This window comes from Chenopodium album, chromosome 9, assembly GCF_948465745.1.
Source record: "Chenopodium album chromosome 9, dcCheAlbu1.1, whole genome shotgun sequence".
Taxonomy (NCBI): domain Eukaryota; kingdom Viridiplantae; phylum Streptophyta; class Magnoliopsida; order Caryophyllales; family Amaranthaceae; genus Chenopodium; species Chenopodium album.
In genome coordinates this window covers 61749126-61766682 of record NC_137842.1, presented here as the reverse complement: position 1 = coordinate 61766682, position 17557 = coordinate 61749126, and the positions used below count along the sequence as shown (strand labels likewise).

Genomic DNA, 17557 nt, shown 5'->3' with positions numbered 1-17557 from the left:
GACATGTATATGACGTATTAGAGATCGTGAAAAGTCAAATGAGAAAAAAAAATAGGGACAGAGGGTGTAAAATACATTGCTTTCATGTAGATGTCTTGTATGTCCTAGTGTTGTGAAATTTTGCGGTGTCCCGGAGTAAAATGTAGTGCAAGTAAAATGTATTGCTTTCAATTTCATATAGATGTCCGGTAAAATTCTGATGTTATTATTTGGGTTGCATGCGATAATTCTGCTGTATTCCATGAAAAATGTCAGTATTGCCCCTAACTCTTTAGATGAAAGAACATTCAAACCCCTCAACAATGATCAGTTCGCACTGTTACAAACATGAATTTGCTCCTAAATATTGTTTACAATAAATAGTCAAGTAAGCCAACTTAGCTAATAACCTTTTTCCTCAAATAAAAATAAAAATAAAAAAATAAAAAAAACACATCCACACACATCCTATGAGCTCCATTTGCTGCCGGTGCCGAGTTTTTTGCCTTTAGCACATCCAAAGTCTCAACATACTTTCTTTGTATCATAAGAGTTTTCCTGCATCTTTCTTTGTAAATTCAGATCACCGTCGATGATAATTCCATCGAATTTGATCAATTCATTCATTAATAATTTCACGACATTTACAACATCCTTCTCTCCTACTCTTCCCCCTTTCAAGATAAATGATTCAAGAGTTGACACCTGCCAATTACAATAACAAATTAAATCACAATTCACCAATTACCTCGATTTAGAGGTCATACAGATTTCTAGCTAAAATACAGCTAAAACACTTTAATTGAACCAGATTTCTAGCTAAAATACAGTTAAAATTGAAATCATAATAATAGAAAGGTTCTTCTAGAATCAAAACCCACAAATTTCAGAATTTAAGTGTAAAACCCTAACCGTGTATATGTTAATTTTCAAGGTTTCAATTTCTCACTGCCGCCACTGATCTACCTTCCCCCGCAAAACTGAAAAAGGGATTAAAAAAAAAGATTATAAAATAACTAAACTTAATGATAAATCGACTTTCCAACTTTCCAACTTAGGTTAATCTACCTAATTAGTGGAATCTCACTCATTCTTACATTTTTGACAATCAACATGACACTTCCGAAGGTAAAGTTCTTTGTTATAATGGGCATGCACAACACACCAAACAAGAAAAGTGTGACGAATTGATGAGCTCACAAAATTGAAGCTTATATTAAATGATCAGCAACTTACATTGATCATTGATCCACTCAGTAAATTCATCACATTAGGATAAAGTATACAGCCAAATCATCAATTATTTCTAAATCAACCACATTATCCAAAATTCCCTAATATAAACCAATCTTAAAAAGAGAAATTAATGAATCAAGCACAAATTAAGTAAAGTACAGATATCCTTTCAAAAAAAAAAAAAAAAAAAAGTGTAGAGTACAGATATAGATAAGAATATTGACCAATTAGAGAAACCCAGCCTACTACATTGTTTACTTCCTGAACTTAAGTAATTTTTTGTTAAATTGGAATTATTTTTACTAAAATTAGTTTATGTTTATGAACTTAGTTTTACTGAAAAATAAAATTATTATTATCATTGAAGTTAAGCTATTTAACTTGGACAACAAAAGTATAAACGTCACTCTACAAACAATCAAAAGAAAATAAATATTAGCAATGGAATAAATGTCTGTTAAAGGACATATTAAGAATTCCAGTAAAAGAAATCCACTAACCCAACTTTTTTCCTTGGTTGAATTGTTATTGGTCTATGAATATCATAACTGTAGCATCTGTAAGTGTCAAAACGGCGAAACATGACTGAAAAAATTATTAAATTGAACAATCCTTACCTTGATTAGCATCAATGATAGAATAGAAGTTGATAACTTCAATATTTGCGGGCAATCACAATCAGAGACTAACTTGCCTGAAAAAATACACAAAAATATTTTTTTTTTTTAAAATAAAGAGAAATGCAACATTAAAACATAAAAATACACAGGATAATTGAAGTTCCCACATTTGAGACCGTGTTAAATTTAATGGTAAAATTAACAGTTGTTGCACAAATTTTGCGAGAACTTTTAATCAAAATCCTAATATAAGCAACTTATAAATTCAATTTTTTGTCCAAAAAACCCAGAAAATCTATTTGCATTAATGGGGTCGAATTAATTAAAACCAGATGAAGAACAAGTAAATCGATGATCAAAAACTCAAATTGGAATATTCTGATTAATAATTGGGGAAAATAAATTCAACCCATCAAAGGATTGATGATCAATTACAGAAATTACTTACCAAGTTAGAAAATTGATCGTGAATAAAAGCTAGATCGATGACCAATTAATACATACGGAGATGAACCTTATAGCCTCTGAGATTCTAGAACTTGCCTTTCCCAAAAATCTGCCCAACAAAAACGAATTAGGGGTTTAGGGCTTATGCTTTGATAATTAAGCTTATATACTGATATTTGTTTCAAAATCATCTAAAAGCACAATACAAAATCCTCAATTCTGGACTTTTAGTAATTTAGTACATCAATTCTATAAAAATTAAATTAACAAATGTAGCACATATTGGCAAAATTAACATCTAACAGGACTAACACTCAATCAATCGAACCCCCAATAAAAATTAGCAATTGACATGTAAAAAACAAAATTCTTTGACCGATGATTTCACATTCACCTTCGTTCTAGATCTGTTTTCTATCTCCTCGTTCAGCGGCTATTTATCCTTCCGTTCCTCGGTCTCTCGTAGTTTGATAGTGCTGAGTGGTGACCGTGGATGGCAGGTTCATTGTTGATGGTTGTAGAGAAAGTGAAAAGGGAAGAAGAGAGATAAAAGGGGCGTATGGAGGAGGAGAAAGTAGGGGAAGTGAATTGCAGATTCCATTGTTGGCTAAGTTGATGCAATCGTATGCAGATTCTTCAGATGTGGCTCTCCTCTTGAATTTTTGAATCACACCATTGAGGTAATTGGAAATGATGTTAAGTTACTTTATTAGAATTCAGAAGGTGAAGATTCATTTGTTGGCAATGCAAGTCTTATTTGTCAACACCATCGATCAGGGAAGAGAAGAAAATTGAAAAAAACAAAGTGGCTAATTTCTAGGTAAAAAACAAGGTTGCATGAATCATCAAAAGAAAGAGATAGAAGGGCAGAAGGTTAGAAGAAGAACATGTGATTTTCTTGAAATTTTTTTTTTTTTTTTTAAAATGCACACACATGTCCCCCACACATGTGGGCACTATTCATAAGGGGAACAAGTGAAACATTTTAAGGGTTGTAGATTAGGGAAGGAGTTTTAGGGAGGGGGGAATTGAAGGTGGTTTTGGGGAAGGGGAGAGGCGGCAACTACACTTGGGGATCGGGGTGGCGCCACCAACACGGGCTTTAAGGGCAGAATGCGCCAATCTGGGGGGGGGGTGACGCTGTGACGTGGTGGGGACGGGCTGGGGCAGGTGGTGGCTGTGCCGGGCTTTGGTGGTTGGGTTTTTTATTTTAAATTTTGAATAATTAAGCAAATAATCATTTTTTTAAAAAAAAATATAATTTAAAAAGAAAACCAATAAGAAGGCTCCACGTAGTCAATTGTCGTTAATTATTAAGGGCATTTGGACATTTTTATTATATTCAACAGTTGGAAGATTATTAAAAGTTTCATGGATATATGGTGAATAAGCGAATTACTCAGGAGTATTTGGTGAAAAAATCTTTTTTTTTTTTTATTATTTTTTTCAAATGAGGTCAGAGCCAAGAAGAGAAACAAACAGAAAAACAACAAACATAACCAAAACAATAAAAAAGCACAACAAAAATAAAACTAATTAGGAGGTACTAGCTTAATTAGGTGACTAGGCATGGGAAAGTCACTCCCTTAACATCCTCCTCTAAAATACTACTAAGATCTAGTGGAATAAAACTAAGAATGTCAAGATCAGTGTCATGATAGACTCCGCGGTTGGTCAACCAATTCATCGCGCGATTTTCTTCTTGTATTATATGAGCTACTTTGACCTCCCAACACTCGTCATTGAGCATCTAAAGACATTGATTTATTTTATGCACTCTTTCACTAGTGTGAGGGTATCCTTTTAACATGATTTACACACAAACAAGATTACTTAGTTAAACCTCTAATTGCTTAATTTGCATATTTTTTTGCAGCTTTAGTCCACGAGTTAAGGCTAGGATTTCAGCTCTGAAAGATGTGCAATGTCCAAAATTAGTTGAGAATCCAGAGATGAAATTCTCTTCATGGTCACGGATATCGGATGAGTGCACCTCCACCTACTAGTCTCGGACTCCCTTTTGTCGCGCCATCACAATTAAGTACATACCATCCATAAGAGGGGGGGGGGGGTTGCCACGAAATGTAACGGTGCTATTCAGTGATAATGGTAGCTGCTTGATCCTAATCACGTTGGTTTAAACTTCAAAAGCCTCATCAACTCTAATGCGTAAGAACGCTCACAAATCCATTGATACTCATCAATGCGATTGAACACATAACAATTTCGCCATTGCCAAACCCAACAAGTAACAATACCAAAAAGATTATGCTATCTTTTATCCTCCGGATTACAAGTTTCTTTGAGATTGTGAGTCAACCAATCCTTCAACGAAATCTGGATTTATTTATTTATTTATTATTTTTTTTTTTTTTTTTCTGAAATAGAGATGGAGTCAAAATCTTTGCAGCAGGGCGATCCCTTAAAATATGCAATGTGATGTCTTCATCATGCTCACAAATAAAGCATTGGGGGTCACTGTGAGTCGACATTTAAATCTATTTAGATTGCCTACGATTACTCTAATACGTTGTTGTACAGGAGCTTTCCAAATTAAATCCCAACATTTTTCATCCAACACCTGTGTTTCATGCCTCATAATAGTGATTGCAGATTTAATGGTGAACTCGCCTTTGTTGCCCTCCTACCAATAAACTACATCTCCTATACTCGGGTTTGCACGAACTACATGGTGTTGAATTAACTTGAACATATCTTGATAAATCTTATTATATGGATATAAATTTTCTTCATAATGATAATATAATTAATGACTTAGGGCCTGTTCTTATTGGCTGAACTCAGCTGAATTGAGCTGAACTGAACTGAACTGAGCTGAGTAGAACTGAACTGAGCTGATCTGAGCTGAGCTGAGCTGAGCTGAGCTGAACTGAACTGAACTGAACTGAATATTTTATAAGAGAAGGAAATTTGGAGCTGAACTGAACTGAACTGAACTGAGCTGAACTGAACTGAATTTCAACGTAAGAGAACAGACCCTTATTACCCCCGTTTCAAAGTATGAGTAGAAAATGTCTAATCGTTGCAAGTAAATTGAAACGAAGCTAGTATATTCTTTACTTATAGTTATATATTGTAATACTTATCGGATATGAATAATTGAATATATAAACTTATACAAAAAAATAATAATTTAATTAAACGTAGCGTAAAAATTAGAAACAAATCATCAAATACAGTGTGCATTTTATGGCGTGAAGTTTTCATTTTTAAGTCAATGACTTTCTCATAATGATTTTAAACAAATCTTTCATTTGGTGAAATTCTTGTTATAATGCTTTTTATCATAGTCTTGAAAATACGAAAATTCCAAATCTGATTATAATAAAATTAATTCTGATCACCCATATTACATCTAATTGCCAATATTTAAGCGGGTATGATAATTATAGTCATTATTACAACTGCACCAATTAGATGAGAACATGGAGATGTATTACATATGGAGTTATAAAATGTTCCATTGTGTATGATTTTTTTTAGTTTGACTATATACATGAATTTGAAATTATACATATTAGAAACCCTCATTTCCTATCAAGATAAATTAAAAAGTGATGTTTTTGAAATATTTTTTCTCTTAAAAGGAGAAATGATCGATTTGGTAGATTTGAAGACCTATACCGCGTCATGTTTATCCAACTAACTAATTAAGTGTATATAAGAATTAATATATAATCCGTAATAGAAAAACTTTAAAAAAAAAATATACCTTGATTTTAAATAGAACAATTATTTTTAATATTGTAATGTCATAACATATATTTACTAGTATAGTTGACTAGATATTAAATATTGAATTTAAATTTCAATTTCATTAAGTAATTCGGTGCATATTTCAATAAAGTAAAAAATTCAAAACGTTCAATTTTTTTTATAAACACTTGTTACTTAAAAATAAAAATTTACACTTTGATCAATAGATAAGTCAAAACACTCGATTGGTCGCTAAGTAAAGCACTACTACAAAATTGGGTAAGTGTGGGAATTAAGACACTAAATAGAGTGAGGATGCTTTTGAAAGTTTGATTGATTATGTGAAAACTTACAATGCTTGGATGTGTAAGATAATCACAAGTCGGGGATGTTTCTATTTATAAGTTTCCTTACTAATACCTAGAATTTCCAACATTCTTCTTAAAATATTCTAAAATCATTACCATTACTCCATGAGCATTACTCAAGCCTCCTAGAAGATTCTTCATAAAATCAAATTACTAGACTATAATGAGCTTTTGAATTTTTTTCATAAGATTCTAAAGTGCTCAAGAGAATTCTAAAGTCTTCTAATTTCACCACAAATTTATAATTCTCCGCCTTCAATCAGCTTGGACCTTTGTCTTCATTGGCCCAAAATATGGGGAACCCCAAAATTTCCGCCCATTTGGACCTGAGCCAACCCGTTATAATACAAGGTATATTTTTTTAAACCAACCTGTTACAATATTTGTATCAAATAAGTTTTTTTTTTTTTTTTTTTTTTAAATTTTCTTTTTCTTTTTGACACAAGTATGCTTAAACAACAATTAAGAGTATTCAACAAATAACCACGTTGAGCTAAACAAGTTCTTACAAATACACAAAAATGAAATAACTCGCCTGCTGAAACTGTAATACTCCGTAGTTTTATAATACTTATATATATATAAATTATTTTTTATTTATTTTTATGATTCACTTTTTTCCTGTATTTTTTTTATGATTCACTTTTTTCCTGTATTTTTTTTATGATTCACTTCATTTTCAATGAAATTAATTATTTAAATAATATGTAAGTGTGTATAAATTAATTGGGTCATGAATTGAGGCAACAAAAGCATTTTGAATTGAGTCAATCTTATCTAAATGATTAAACCAATTTATTGGGAAGTTAAGGAAACTTAAAGGCCCAATAAGTTGGTCTCAAAGGAAAAGTAAAGGGAAAATAAGATTTAGTAATGACAATTTTGTAATTATGAGTTTTTTTTTTAAAAAAGGAAAGTATAAATACGGTAAAACCTCAAGATTTTTCCACTCAAGATTCATAATTGTCAGATTTCACAAAAATCTCAAAATCTCTCTTTATTTTCTCCCTCCTTTTTCCTCTTATTTTTCTTCTTCTTTTTCTCTCTTCTCCCACCGCGCGACCACCGACAGCCACCGGTGCCACCACCGACCACTGGTGGCCAGCAGCAGTAGCCAGCGACCACCAGCCAGCCACCGTGCTCCTCACTCCTCCTTCCTCTTTTCGGTTTTGGTAGGTTTTTGAGATTTTTAATTGCCACTTCTCTTCCTAATTTAATTCTATTGTTTTATTTGATTTTAAAAAAAGGATTTTAATTATATTTGGCATTGATTTTGGGGTTATGATGTTGTTAAATTGCTAATATAAATTTCAGATTGTTATTTGATCAAGAACCCTAAGTTATGAACCCTAGAAATTAGGGATTTTATGTAAGGAAAAATTGCCACCATTAATCCCAACTTTGCCTCGTTCGCCAATAATAATCCCTACTTTCGATTATTCACTATCAATCCCAACTTTATACCCTATTAATTTCTATTTCACTCAACCGGTCATCTAACCTGATGTAGCAGGTAACCTAGACACGTGTCAGCGTATGATTGGCTTAATTTATTTTTTTTTTAAAAAAAAAAAACAAAAAAAACCCCACAAACCACCCATGCCCAGCAGCTGCCACCACACCCCTACCCCTACCCCGCCGGAAAACACCACACCCCCACCCTCACCCCGCCGGAAAATCAGCCCCATCCCCGAAAACCTTTCCCCCGCTGCCGGAAACTGACGCCCAACCCTCCCCCTCCCTCAAAACCTACCTCTTCCCTTCCCCCACCCCCGAAAACCCCTCCCCCGCTGTCGGAAATTGCCGCCCAGCCCTCCCCCTTCCCTCGAAACTCACCCCTTCCCTTCCTCTACCCTCAAAAACCCTTCCCCCCACCCCCGAAAACCCCTCTCCCCTCTCGAAAACCGCCGCCCAGCCATCCCCCTTCCCTCGAAACCCACCCCTTCCCTTCCCCCACCCCCGAAAACCCCTCCCCCACTGCCGAAAAACACGCCCAGTCCCCCTCTTCCTTCGAAACCCACCCCTTTCCCTTCCCCCACCTCCGATTTTGCCCCCTTCCCCGACAATCATCCACGAAGACCTACTATGTGTGGTTTCGAGGGTTGGGGATGGGTGGTGGAGGATGGTCAACAGTTTTTGATGGAAGTCGTAGGTTGACCGACCGTTTTCCGGCGGAATTGAGGGTTGGGCCGGGGTTAGGGTTCCGGCGGGATTGAGGGTGATGGTGGACGTGGCTGTTTTTTTTTTTTTTTTTTTTTTTTTTGTATTTTTTTAAAATTTTTTGAAACAATCAGGTTGCGACACGTGTGCAACTACTCACAAGACAGCAAAATTTACCTGTTCAATAACTTTTATTCTCTATAAGTAAAAATTTTAAAGTTTACATATTATGATAGTACTTATTGAGACGAATTCAAAAAAATCTTACGCGAATATATACATTTTTCATTGCATTTTTCATTTTACAAAAGACGGTCAAGGTTGATGAATAATGTAAAAGTCAAAGCTGGTCAAGTAAAAAAGAACGGAGGAAGTATTAAATAAGTATACTGAAATTTTATTTAAGTCATGAAAACTAAGCCTTTTTGAAAGGATTTGAAGTACCCACTTAAAGAAAAGGTTTTATGGCTTTTATGTCATTAAATTGGGTTGATTAGTGTAGACACCCATTTGTGTCTCCCCAAAACCAAACCCAGTGATGAGTACCTTTCACGTTGAATCATAATCGAATGAAGTGAAAGTGTGGAAAGTCTAGTGTTGCGGATAGTTTTAATTTCTTTTCTTCTCTCTGTTTTTGAAAACTTATTTTAAGAAAACAGCCAATCCATTTTGGTTGGTCCATGATATGGGTCCAATAGTAGTGTAGTTGGATGAGGCTTGACAAGAGTTTTCCAACGATATATTATAAGCCCAATTCCGATGAATATTGAGGAAGTTATGGCCAATTTACTAAACTGGGCCCGGTTTGAGCCTTATATACAGCCCAATGATCTAGAGGAGGGCCTAATATGATTTATCATTCCTAATGCAATTAGGAATGGTTTTAGTTTTCTAGAATCTTCTAGAATTTTCTTTTCATTCCTAATTCAATTAGCATTGATAAATTGACTTTTGACTTTTCAGAGTTTTAATTAAAATCAAATAGCATTTTCGAGGAAATTATATGATTTTATCCTCCAGTACGGCAAACTTATCTGATTTTCGAAAATGCGTTAAAAACAGGCTTGGCGCCTGACCCCAAGCTTTGGCGCCTGGAACCAGGCCTGGCGCCTGGCGCCAGTGTTGGTGCTTAGCGCCAGTTAGCCAGGGTTTGCGCCAACTCTGTTTTTTGTGTGTCAGACTCTGTTTTGTTTATTTTATCTTTTGGCTAATTTTCTCTATAAATATCGTATTAAAAACTCCGTTTTCATTCACCAATTCTCAGCGATAATCATCTACAATCAGTTTTAATTAGCATTCTTTGATTCATTCATCTCGTTCTTTCTTTCTTTAAACTTTGTTTTCACATACAAAAATTCCGCATTCGCAAGATCTAGAAACACCTAGCCATATTCGAAGTTGCCTTCGCCCTAGACGTGAAAGGTTTAATTTCTGAGGAAAGAGGTACGAGGCATCAAAGTAAGTGCTTTAATGGTTTTAATTGATGTTATGATGTAGAAATCATGTTTACATTGTTATTATGATATTCCTAGTATCATGTCTAGGGTAACTTTAATATTTAAATATGATTGTTACGATGCTTCCTATGTTCTTCCTAATATTTATTCATGTTAGTATCATGTTAGGGCTAAAGATTTGATTTTTATTGCTTATTGACATGCTAGGGTTTGTTATTAATCTTGTTAGTATCATGCCTAGGATCTTGATATTTTTATTATGCTTTAATATTAACATGAACATGATTATGGTTATAATTGTTATGATTTATGATGATTATGAATATTATTATTATTTTGATGATGATTATTTTATTTATTATGATTATTATAATTATTATTGATATTTATTATTATGTTGCTTGATATTTATTTGTATTGTTTGATCACTTTTATTGCATGTTTAAAGGGAATTTGTACTTGTAATCACGCTTAATAAGATATTTAATAATCTTGTTAGGGTTATTGTGATTACAATTTCAAGTGATCGCCAATAATAATTTATTTGTGCATTATATTCAACCAACATAGATAAACAGGTTTAGGTTAATCCTATTGATTGCGTGTTAATCAGAAAGCGCACATGAATACGATCAGAGTAAAGTAGAGGCCTATTATTAGGACATGTTCAATTTCTTTTAGGTTGGATTTGTACCTTCATCCCCGAACCCTTATTTGGTTCTAGACCTTATGGAGTTGACGATCTCTTGGATCGTTAAGGGGTGTAACCTTCATCCTATGAACGGTTTACAAGTTCCTAAAAAACTTGTTGGCGACTCTTTTGCTCTATCTTCTTCCCTTTTGGACGCCACCGTACTTTAGTGTATGATCACAGTGAGGTTCAAGCTAGTGGGGTTAACGCTTGAAATTATTCCCTACAATTAGTAAGGTTTAAAGAGTATTATAGTTGCTGGAAATGTGTAAGAATAGTGGATTAATTATAGTTATGTATTTTTATTTGTAGGAAGCTTCGAGCTAGGTGATTTTTAGAGAGTATGGCCGATTTAGGCAATATTAAAGGTACGTATGCACGTAGTATATATTAATTATGCGTAATACCATGTTAGGAAATTATATTGGTATCAAGTATGAGATTAGTATCATGTTAAGTTGTTATTATATTGTGATACTTGGAATGGTTGAATGATTATCTATGTCTTATATGTAAGCGTGTGAAAATGGAAATTATTACTATGAGCTTGATACAAGTTGAAAAAGATTGAATCATGTTATATTATTTATTACTTCCTCCGTTTTTATTTAGTTGACGCGTTTGATTTAGACATATATATTAAGGAGAGGAGAGAGAGTGTGAGAGAATGAAAAAGCAAGTGGGGTAGCTTGTAAACGGAAGGTAAAAAAGTTACCCCAAAAGGAAACGTGTCAACTAAAAAAAAAAACTTCCTAAAAAGAAATACGTGTCAACTAAAAAAAAAACGAAGGTAGTATTTATTACCAAGAAGACATGAAATTGGTTCATGGTTTTTATTCTCACCCATTTATTATTAAAGTTGAGTCAAGAAATTTAGTTTATTTATTTACTCGACACATAAGTTGATGTTGAGTCAAGAAGTTAATTTATTATTCACTCACATAGTTGGGATTGAGTTAAGGAAATTATTAGTGCATTTTATGCACCAAGGTAGTAATTGTGCAATTTTGTGAACAAAACTAGGCAAGGAACCTTGGAAAATTTTGTATCAATGATTTGTTTTAAAATTGAAAAATTTGCAAATTGCAGTCATTTAAAGTTTATATTTTGCCAATTGCAGCAATTTAAATTTTTTTTTTCCAAATTGCATCCCAAAAGTTCGTATAAATTGTAAATTGCAGTCCGATTCAATTTTTTTCATTGGTTTACATGTTGAAAAATCTTCGATTAAGGTTTTAGGGGTCATTTTATCCCTTAAGGACCTAAATTGAGCTCGGAATTAGCAAAAAAATAATTAAGTGTCTCATATTTACAGTTTTCCACAAATCGATAAATTATTGTTACGCAAAACAAGATACTTGTTTGAGCTCGGAATTAGCAAAAAAATAATTAAGTGTCTCATATTTACAGTTTTCCACAAATCGATAAATTATTGTTACGCAAAACAAGATACTTGCGTTATTGTTTTGTTGATTCCGAGCTCAATTCGGACCCTTAAGATCTAAAATGGCCCCTAAAACCTAAATCGAAGATTTTTCAACTTGTAAACCGATGAAAAAGTTGAATCGGGATGCAATTTACAATTTATATGAACGTTTGGGCTGCAATTTGCAATTTTTTTTTTAAAAATGGCTGCAATTTGCAAAATACGAACTTTAAATGATTGCAATTTGCAAATTTTCCTTTAAAATTTGACATATAGATTAAAAATAAATCTTAAAATCCATTAAACAACCCGGGCATCGTACGGACACAAAACTAGTATAAAAATATGACAATACTTTGTTTGGATAGTGGATGAGAATAGATGAGAATAAATAACAAAAATACAAAACTACCCTTACTAATCTTTCTTCTCCATTTTTTTCGTTAATGGAAAAATTATCATTTTCTATTTATTCTCATTCCCACTCATTTATTACTTACCCTCTTTAGATAATAAATGGGTGGGAATTCACCCTATTTATTCTCAATCCCATTTAACAAACAAGAGATTTTTTTTAAAATTTGGGATTAAAAATCCCATTCCCAGTTTTCCACCCTCAATTCCCATTTACCAAGGAAAACTTTTGTATACACCGGTTTTCAGTAATTTACTGTACATCGGGTACACTTTTGTCAGATTTAGTGTCACTTTTGTCAAATTTATCAATGAAGCATAAATAACTCTTATTTATATGTTAGGGTAACTTTTGTGCGTTTTAGTGTAACTTTTGCACGTTTTATTGTCACTTTATAACGACGGATGATCAATAATTTACTGAATATCCGTTTTATTTAAAAGTTTGTCATTTACCAAACACCACCTTAGGGTTATCTTTTTAAATTGGTCTATTTTTTTTTTTTTTTTTTTTTTTGATAAAATAACATCCTCCACTAAAATTGGGGGATGAAGGGGATTGACAAATTTTCCAGAAAGGGAGTAAACTTGTACTTGTACTTTCTTTACGTTAGAAGCTCAACAATGGCAGATGGAGGAGCCATAGAAATGTCTCTAGATTTCTCCGATAATATTGATGTCATCGACACTGTAAGTTCCCCAACACAAACGCTTTTCTTTATTTATTTTTGTAAATTTTAAATTTTTGGGAGCTGAAATTATGATTTCTTGCGATTTTTTTTTTTAAAAAAAAAAAAAAAAAAAAACTTCCATCACTTTATTTACAATGCTAAAATTTAACGTAAATGTCTTTAAAATGTGATTGCTATTAGAAAATACACTTGTGATCAAAATTTGGCTCGGAATCGAGACATAAACAGGAAAATTGGAGGAATTTGTGGTTTCTTCAATTCAAAATGTTGGTTATTATGTTAATTTTTGAATGATTAACTTTGTAATTCTGAGTATATTGGATGCAAAATCTTATTCTTATGATTGATAATTTGTGCTTGGTTTGTTGAATATTTGATTTATTTTGTCAATTGACAATGAAATTTTATCAATTGAATCTGGTGTTTTTTAATTTAAATTTTGAAGTCTGTGAAGTTGTGCGGCTCAATTAGTGGTTTAAACTCGTCGATTACAAAACCCTAAGCTCAGTGATCATCTACTTAAGTACTTATAGTGTGTCTGATCTTGACAAGATGTATGATGTTTCAATTGTATAATCAAAACTAAGTTGCTGAGTTTTTAAAGGTTTACTTTGTACGATGTATAAATTTTTATGGCTTGTGAGAGGCAATGCAATTCGATTTTGCTTAATCACCTCGCGATTTTATCATAACAGTCAGAAAGATCAAGGTCCCGAGTACCAACTGCAATGACCCGCTGAATGTGGATGGACCATCTAAAGGATCAAACCACGTGGAAGGTAAGTGGAGTATAAAAGTATTCTGGTATGAAATCATTTCAAATTGCAATGGTGAAGCATCAATCAACATTGCTTGGTAGAGTTAAGCCTAATCAGCTGCCAAATGATGCTGTGGGTTCTGTGTGAAACATTTCTGCCTTTCACTGGCTCACCTAGTCTTCTCTAGCAAAGTTCTAATGGAGCTGGAAAACCTGTTATAGGTAAATGTAAACTTTATTGCATAGTTTTCGTCGATTGAAGGACGTTATATCTGATTCAGTATTTCCTCATCTTGCAGTGTACTTATATTCAAGATTCCATATCTCCAGCCACTGTCACAACTCACTAGGCATTCACATACTTCTTCGTGGGTGTTGTCCATAAAAGTTCTTGCAGTGGTGTTAAAAGCTTAATCTCGGGCTTGGAGACCAGATGATCATAGTCATCATACTATATACAAAGCATAACAAGTTTCTGTTTCATATTAGAGAGGTGTGAAAACATCTTTGCATCAGCATTCAGCAGTGAATGTAGCTGGTTTGTATAAAGGTAAAACCGAGGCATGGGCTCCAAGAACAGATTCAATTGTTATTTATATATGAGATGTGAAGTGTAAGCGTTTTTGTGGTTGAGGTTGTCTACATTTTAATGACAGATACCTAGTCAGATCATAATTTGGGTTTACACGAGAGGCATTGAACGTGGAGATGTAATAAAACTGGTTTTCTCTGCCTTTCCTTGGAGCTTGAACAAGGCCAGACACTCAGCTTGGTTGGTTGTTCATGCTGATCCAAAGGATGAACCGGCATGCATCTCTTGGTAACTCTTTATCTTTGGATGCATTGTACTCTCTGTTGATGGATTTTGTTAATTTGTGCTCCATAAGTATTAACAACTGTATATAATCTTGTTTTCTTGCATACATTAGCTGAATGGTATTTGGCTTGCGGCATACATTAGCTCAATATATTTCACCTGTCACCTGACAGGTAAAATGTCAGATTAGGCTACATAAGTTGTGATTAATCAGCTCATTGAATACAAACTCAAGCCTCAATTTTTCATGAAAGAAAATTAGCAAACTATGAGCATATATATGTAATCATAAATTTATAGTCCACATTTTTGCTTCATTATTCTCTTATGATTATTCTTCCTTCTATTTATCCTCAAAATTAACCATTACCTATTACAAGAATTAATCTCCCAATGCACAGTAGCATTGCAGAATTACTCGGAAAATACTGAAAGTCTGTCCCAAAAACTACACCCATACTAACAGGCACAGGAGAAGCTGCACAAGTGCGAATAGTCAGTAGAGTCAATATAGCAGATTTTCTTCTTCTTGATAAATTTCCTCTGTTCCTTCTCTTCCTTCCATATTAGTAAATGGATGAACAAAACTTTCGATACATGTTTTTACTCTGGTAGAATAGTAATGCTCTCCGGTAAACTCACAACCATGAAACTCAACCTTCCTTATCCTGTTCTCTTGTGGATTATACCAACCCAAACCATGCTGGATTCCTGGCAACAAAAATTCATGTCGCTCTGTGTGATAAACCAGAGGAATTCCACTTCCAATGGGGACATTACACAACTTTGTCCACGACTCCTTCACTCCATACTCTTTCATAATCCACAACTCGAGATAAGGATAACTTATACCCTTAGATATCAAGAGGCATAAGCATTCACTTAGCACTCCAAGCTCTATAATGTAAGGCTTTGATATGTAGCCATGCAAAAAATATCCTTGATCTAATACATCTGGTATTGGCACTTCACCCCATTCTTCATTGTGAAGGTCAAAGCTCAGGATATTTTCCCTCGAGTATTCAAAAACCAATGGATCATACTTGGTTAAATTCCAGTGTAAGTGGTTGTTGGTTGGGATTCCATGGTCGTATGCCCGTATATACAACTTTTCTTCCCAATTCCCCGCATAAGTAGGGACATTGTGCTTGATATCAGGCATGTTCATCTCCCTCCATGACTGACTGTTCTTCATTACACTAAGAATGAGAGCACTTGTTGGAGTTAACGTCACAATCTTAAAGCAACGGCTATAGCTATCATAGCCAAGCCCGTAAACCCTGAAATCAAAACTTCGACACACACAGCGTGGATACATTTGATTCTCATAGTACAAGCGGTAATACTGATAATGACTCTCATGATAATAGTCATAAGAATCATAATTATAGTTTATGCAAGGTAGTAATTTAAACCCAGCTTGCTCTTGCTCAATAGTTGGGTTGCAGACCGCAATGTGGTGTGTTCCACTTAATATCAAAACCAACCCTTTGCAAGACCCAGCAATCACATCACTCCCAAAGGCTAGCTTTTCAGTTCTGTTTCCATAATAGGTTTTGTATCTTCTAACACTTTCGAGGGATGGGTTAAAAGACGGAGGCAATGCCAGCTTGTTGATTTTGAGTTTGGTGTCATTAAGCTCAAGGTAAGCACGGTAGAGGGTACGGACAATGGTAGGGGAACCATTTATCGTGAGGGTACGATAAATTGTGAGGATAAGAGAGCAATTGTAGGAGCTGACTTTGAGGGATCGGGTGAGATGAAGTTTGAAGAAACCTGGAGTTTCAATGAGGTTTTTCCAGGACTTGCATACGCATTTGAATCGAGATAGAGATTTGACAGGTAAATGGGATAGGATAATTATGGTTACTTCCATGGGAATGTTTCTGGATGCCATTGATGAATAGCAAATTGAATGGTTTATTTTGCTTTTTTCTACAGAAAAGGAAGAGAAGTGCAAATTTGATTGTTATGGGTTTGATGATTGGTGGTGTGAAGCAAGTGGAGTGGAGAGATGGCTATTTATTTCATGTATATTTATACAAGGATACTCTTGGGATCCAAGCTACTTTTATTTATTTATTTTTTATTTCTCGATTATGATTCATGCATGACTTGGGGTCCAAACAACCAGTTATGGCAAGTGGCAACAATATTATTCGGACTAGTCAAGGGGATAATAATATTCAACGTTTTAGAAGTGTGCCTTAATTTGACAATTACTTTGTTTTTAAAATACAGTTAGGAGATCAGGATTCAAGCAAGAACTATTCCTGTTTGTTCCTAGTATGAAAACTAGGAATGCTATAGGAAACCTTAGGCTACATTTGTTGGGCCTGGTCACCCTCTTTAATTCTTTATTAGGCTGCACACACACTATTACATATTAGAATGATATTGTCCGCTTTAGCTCTAGCTTGCACGGATTTATTTTTGGACAACTTTTTAAAAAGCCTCACACTAATAGAATGTTCACTCAATTATAAGGAGCTCTTTATTTCCTTATTTTTTTCATGTGGAATTTGGGATGAACAACCCCACTGATCTTTTAATTGAAAAACTAAAACTCTCAACAAAGGAAGAGAACAAAACAAAGGAGGCAATATGTTGAAAAAAGTCTTTCGCAAAACATAAAGAAAAGATAGTACTTCGTACTATTAATTTTGTGAGTAACTTTTGTATAATGTACGGTAATTTTATTGTACATCGGGAGTCACTTTTATCAAATTTAGGGTCACTTTTACAATTTTTTGGGTAACTTTTATCAATATAGCAT

The 17557-nt window shown here is 34.0% G+C and overlaps 1 protein-coding gene and 1 long non-coding RNA gene across 2 annotated transcripts; both read right to left on the bottom strand.

The window, feature by feature from the left end:
- Positions 1 to 219: 219 nt before the first annotated feature.
- LOC145558660 (uncharacterized) lies at positions 220 to 3195 on the bottom strand. Its single transcript, XR_014092594.1, has 4 exons — positions 2671 to 3195; positions 2284 to 2391; positions 1716 to 1763; positions 220 to 684 (listed from the first exon to the last, which is right to left on the bottom strand). It is a non-coding gene; the product is annotated as an uncharacterized LOC145558660 (long non-coding RNA).
- An 11879-nt stretch (positions 3196 to 15074) lies between these two features.
- On the bottom strand, positions 15075 to 16834 carry LOC145558658 (F-box protein CPR1-like). The gene has a single exon (XM_081619967.1). The coding sequence runs from the start codon at positions 16676 to 16678 to the stop codon at positions 15287 to 15289; it is 1392 nt and encodes a 463-aa protein (XP_081476093.1). The 5' UTR covers positions 16679 to 16834; the 3' UTR covers positions 15075 to 15286.
- Between the last annotated feature and the right edge of the window lie 723 nt (positions 16835 to 17557).

Excerpts from the sequence above, each read along its gene's own strand:
- LOC145558658 (XM_081619967.1), bottom strand. The coding sequence starts at position 16,678 with ATGGCATCCAGAAACATTCCCATGGAAGTAACCATAATTATCCTATCC.